Source organism: Triticum dicoccoides, chromosome 6B (assembly GCF_002162155.2).
Source record: "Triticum dicoccoides isolate Atlit2015 ecotype Zavitan chromosome 6B, WEW_v2.0, whole genome shotgun sequence".
NCBI lineage: Eukaryota > Viridiplantae > Streptophyta > Magnoliopsida > Poales > Poaceae > Triticum > Triticum dicoccoides.
The window spans coordinates 463,779,071-463,784,323 of record NC_041391.1 but is presented as its reverse complement, the minus strand read 5'-3'; the positions used below and the strand labels follow the sequence as shown (position 1 = coordinate 463,784,323).

Here is a 5,253-nt window from a genome sequence, read left to right as displayed (position 1 = left end):
TGTATCTAGACGTATTTTAGTTCTAGATATATCCATTTCCGAGACAAGTAATTCCGAACGGAGGGAGTAGGTAGCTGTTAAAGTAAAACAAAAAAGCATTACATTGTGCCAAAACACATTTGTTCTTTTATAACACCGTCCGTCCCTTGTCCAACACATGCATGTATCCTACGATCATCCCATCCCTTTCCTCCTGTCAGGAGCAAAATTAGGCACTTTTGCTTGTCCAAGCCCATAAGCAAGCCTGAAACTTAACCGAATATGTTCCAGGCTTCTGTTTTCCAAGGCACAAAAAATGCATTTTCTAGGAAGTGACCCGCAGCTGCTTTTGTCAGCACGACACTGTTCTTTGGTAGTGTCCATCCGATCATTTTAGAACCACTGGAGCCTTACCAAGTTTCAATGAGTGGATGGGAAGAAGAGTGTTGTAATGAGCGGTGCGGAGGCAAGGTTATATGTGTGCAAGCAAGCAAGACAGTTGCGAACACCGACGCATATCCAACTGTATAGGCCGAACAAAGACGAAATCCCACGGATTTTAGTAATTCAGTGGGCGCACCAAAGTTACCTCGCCAACAACTTCAGTGTCTACTCTTTTTTTTTCTTTTTTTTTTGCGAATAAACTTCAGTTTCTACTTGATTTCCTCCTTTTCCACTCAGAAAAAGAAACTTGATTTTCCTTTTCAGGGTTGGTGAGGCTGTTTCTCCCTTCTTCTTTTTCTCTGATCCTCGCTCCCTCGTTTAGCTTTCTCGTCAGTAGAAACAAATTTAAAAAATGTTTTCTTTTTTTCCAGGACGAGTGTATGGAAGAAGAAAGATAAAAGATATTTTTATGATATACTCCCTCCGGTCCTTTTTACTCTGCATATTAGGTTTGTTTAAAGTCAATCTCATCCAACTTTGACCAAGTTTATATAAAAAAATATTGATATTTACATAACAACATCAATATCATTAGATTCATCTCGGAATATATTTTCATATTATATTTATTAGATATTATAGATGCTAATAATTTCTAATATAAATATGGTCAAACTTAGTTAAGTTTGACTTTCGGCAAATTCAATGTGCAGAGTAAAAAGGACTGGAGGGAGTACTAGATATGTATTTGTAGCTGTTTCCGGATCCTAGGATTTCTCTCTTAATCTTCCCTGTATTTAGTAACCGTGCTGTTCTCTTCTCCTCGACCTCATAGTAGGGGTGTAATTAAGCATTAATATTCTCTTAGGAAAGTTATAAGTAGAATATTAGCAAAAACTTTGGCAGATCCAGCGTATCAGTCACCAACCAACCCACTAGGCAGTAGCAGTGCGGCAGAGAGGAGGAGGCCGCTCGATGGATAGGGGTCCTCGCCCACCTAAACCCGCCTACCTCGCCACCCCTGCGCTATTTAAGCTGCCACTCCGCTCCCGTTTCCCTCCAAGAAGAGCTCACCACCATCTCCTCCGGCTCTTCTTCGGCTCTCCTGCTCCTCCTCCTCCGCGCAGTTCGCCGGCCACCAGCACCAACCACCGAGAGAATGGCAGGCAACGGAGCCATCGTCGAGAAGGACCCGCTCAACTGGGGCGCGGCGGCGGCCGAGCTCACCGGCAGCCACCTCGACGAGGTGAAGCGGATGGTGGCGCAGTTCCGCGAGCCCGTGGTGAAGATCGAGGGCGCCAGCCTCCGCGTCGGCCAGGTGGCGGCCGTGGCCCAGGCCAAGGACGCGTCGGGCGTCTCCGTGGAGCTCGACGAGGAGGCGCGGCCCCGCGTCAAGGCCAGCAGCGAGTGGATCCTCAGCTGCCTCGCCGGCGGCGGCGACATCTACGGCGTCACCACCGGCTTCGGCGGCACCTCCCACCGCCGCACCAAGGACGGGCCCGCCCTCCAGGTGGAGCTCCTCAGGTAGTAACCAATTCACCCCCAAATCCTTTGTTTTCCGCAGCTGATCGGCGTCCAGATCATGCATGTTTACTCACTCCATGCGTTGGGCCCATCCGTCAGTCAAATAACTAGTATGAAAAATTTCGGTGTTTTAAGCAAAGCAAACAAAAAAGTGCTAGCTTTTGCCTAGCTGTAGCCTCCTGGGATTCATGTGCCGTGGCATGCGCAGCCATGGAAAGGAGCCTGGCAAAAATGGAAACAAAATACCACAGTAAATACATCCTCACGTAGTCCGTCTCATGGTAGTGGCCAGACCCGTTACCTCATGCAGGTGTGTACATCAGCACGTCCTGATGAGAAACGGAAAATAGACAGATCATAGGCATTTAAAGTCGAGGCTTTAAACTGCGTGCCATGCCGTGCTTGCTGCATAGTACATCGACGGTGACAAGTTGATGGAAGCAAGCAGGACGCAGAGACGCACGCAGTATAGTAGTGAAAAAGAAATAAAGAAACTAAACAAGAGGCAGATCTAATTAAGCGGATGTGGACCGTGCCGGGGCTTCGTCGGTCAGTTGGTTCGCGTCGCGTCGCGTTCCTGCCCCGCGAGAGGCCGGCCGGGAACATGCACAAGCACATGCGTCCCCGATAAACTAGTCACGCGTAGGACACCTGCGCCTGTGCCGGCCGGGTGAATTGGCATGCTCAGCCAAAATGTGCCAAGGAAAAGGTATAAACTGGACACTGAAGTTGCCTAGATGAACATGCTTATAGGCTGTGTAACCCATCAAGAAGTTTTCTGTGTCAAAAAAAAAAAGTTTTCTGTGTCGCAAAGAAAAGGTATGAACTCTTTAGATATACAACTTTCAGAAAATATCTTTAGATACTCATTGTATGCAGTGTAGATCTAGTCCTCTGCCAGTTAGCAGGGAGCCAAGTCATCCATCATATCCAAACACACACACAAAAATTTGTTTACTACTTCTACGTTGTTTGAGCATCATGGTCTGGCTTTCAGCAATAACAGAGGGCATGATCCAGCGACTAACTCTACCGCCACGTACATCTCCGTCCTTCTGTTATCTGTTACTTCACCTGCAACTAACGAACCATGTGCACGTCGCTGTCTTCCGTACAGGCATCTGAACGCCGGAATCTTTGGCCCCGGCGCCGATGGCCACTCGCTGCCGGCGGAGGTGTCCCGTGCGGCCATGCTCGTGCGCATCAACACCCTCCTCCAGGGCTACTCCGGCATCCGCTTCGAGATCCTCGAGGCCATCACCAAGCTCATCAACACCGGCGTCAGCCCCTGCCTCCCGCTTCGGGGCACCATCACCGCCTCCGGCGACCTTGTGCCGCTGTCCTACATCGCCGGTCTCATCACCGGACGCCCCAACGCGCAGGCCACCACTGTTGACGGGAAGAATGTGGACGCCGCCGAGGCATTCAAGGCCGCTGGCATCGAGGGCGGCTTCTTCAAGCTCAACCCCAAGGAGGGTCTCGCCATTGTCAACGGCACGTCCGTGGGCTCTGCGCTCGCGGCCACGGTGCTGTTCGACTGCAACGTCCTTGCTGTTCTCTCCGAGGTCCTGTCCGCCGTCTTCTGCGAGGTGATGAACGGCAAGCCCGAGTTCACCGACCACCTCACCCACAAGCTCAAGCACCACCCCGGCTCCATCGAGGCCGCGGCCATCATGGAGCACATCCTGGCCGGCAGCGCCTTCATGGGCCACGCCAAGAAGGTCAACGAGATTGACACGCAGCTCAAGCCCAAGCAAGACAGGTACGCGCTCCGCACGTCGCCCCAGTGGCTCGGCCCCCAGATCGAGGTCATCCGGTCTGCCACCAAGTCCATCGAGCGCGAGGTCAACTCCGTCAACGACAACCCCGTCATCGACGTCCACCGTGGCAAGGCGCTCCATGGCGGCAACTTCCAGGGCACACCCATCGGTGTGTCCATGGACAACACCCGTCTCGCCATCGCCAACATTGGCAAGCTCATGTTCGCGCAGTTCTCGGAGCTCGTCAACGAGTTCTACAACAACGGGCTGACCTCCAACCTGGCAGGCAGCCGCAACCCGAGCCTGGACTACGGCTTCAAGGGCACCGAAATCGCCATGGCTTCCTACTGCTCTGAGCTCCAGTACCTTGCCAACCCGGTGACCAATCATGTCCAGAGTGCCGAGCAGCACAACCAGGACGTGAACTCTCTGGGCCTTGTGTCGGCCAGGAAGACCGCCGAGGCTGTGGACATCCTCAAGCTCATGTCCTCCACATACATGGTGGCGCTGTGCCAGGCCATCGACCTCCGCCACCTGGAGGAGAACATCAAGACCTCCGTGAAGAACTGCGTGACGCAGGTGTCGAAGAAGGTGCTGACCATGAACCCCACCGGCGACCTCTCCAGCGCGCGCTTCAGCGAGAAGAGCCTCATCACCGCCATCGACCGCGAGGCCGTGTTCAGCTACGCCGACGACGCCTGCAGCGCCAACTACCCACTGATGCAGAAGCTGCGCGCCGTGCTCGTGGACCACGCGCTCACCGCCGGCCCTGGCGAAGCCGAGAGCGAGGCCACGGTGTTCTCCAAGATCAACAAGTTCGAGGAGGAGCTGCGGTCGGCCCTGCCGCGGGAGATCGAGGCCGCCCGCGTGGCCTTCGAGAACGGCACCGCGCCCATCCCCAACCTGATCAAGGAGAGCAGGTCGTTCCCGCTGTACCGCTTCGTCCGCGAGGAGCTCGGCTGCGTGTACCTCACCGGCGAGAAGCTGCTGTCCCCCGGCGAGGAGTGCACCAAGGTCTTCCTGGGCATCAGCCAGAACAAGCTCATCGACCCCATGCTGGAGTGCCTCAAGGAGTGGAACGGCGAGCCCCTGCCCATCAACGTCTGAAGCATCGTCCGCGCCACCGTGGAGGAGAGGAGGAGGAGGAGGCTTCCAGAGTACATCCAAAAATAAGACGCTTAATTCGTTCGTGCATGTTCTTCTTCAGTTCCTATCGCCTTTTGCCTTTGGTTGTTCGTGCGTTGGTGTTGATCGACGTGTGGCGTTGTTGTTGATTGTGTAGCTGCTCTGCCGCAGCTTTACCTAAAGATATTGTCGTTGTATTTTGGGGTGAATCATGCTAATACTATGTGGCTTCTTTTTTGCTTGTATTATTATTACTGTCCTAGTAAAAATGTTTTGCTCCTATATAATACTCCCTCAGTTGCCAAATATAAGTCTTTTTAGATATTTCAACAAAAGACTATATATGGAATAAAATGAGTGAATCTACACTTTAAAATATGTCTATGTGCATTCGTATGTTGTAGTCTATTTAAAACCTCTAAAAAGACTTATATTTAGAAACGGAAGGAGTACAATATACCTGTATTTGCTCTGGGTGAAT

General features: G+C 52.2%; 1 protein-coding gene across 1 annotated transcript; it reads left to right on the top strand.

The window, feature by feature from the left end:
* Positions 1-1,416: 1,416 nt before the first annotated feature.
* LOC119320474 (phenylalanine ammonia-lyase-like) lies at positions 1,417-5,020 on the top strand. Its single transcript, XM_037594550.1, has 2 exons — positions 1,417-1,887; positions 3,005-5,020. Exons 1-2 carry the CDS (start codon positions 1,523-1,525, stop codon positions 4,752-4,754), a joined length of 2,115 nt encoding a protein of 704 aa, XP_037450447.1. The 5' UTR covers positions 1,417-1,522; the 3' UTR covers positions 4,755-5,020.
* Positions 5,021-5,253: the final 233 nt, after the last annotated feature.

Excerpts from the sequence above, each read along its gene's own strand:
- LOC119320474 (XM_037594550.1), top strand. The coding sequence starts at position 1,523 with ATGGCAGGCAACGGAGCCATCGTCGAGAAGGACCCGCTCAACTGGGGC. Across the intron at positions 1,888-3,004 it reads CTCCAGGTGGAGCTCCTCAG|GCATCTGAACGCCGGAATCT; the intron begins GTAGTAACCAAT and ends TCTTCCGTACAG.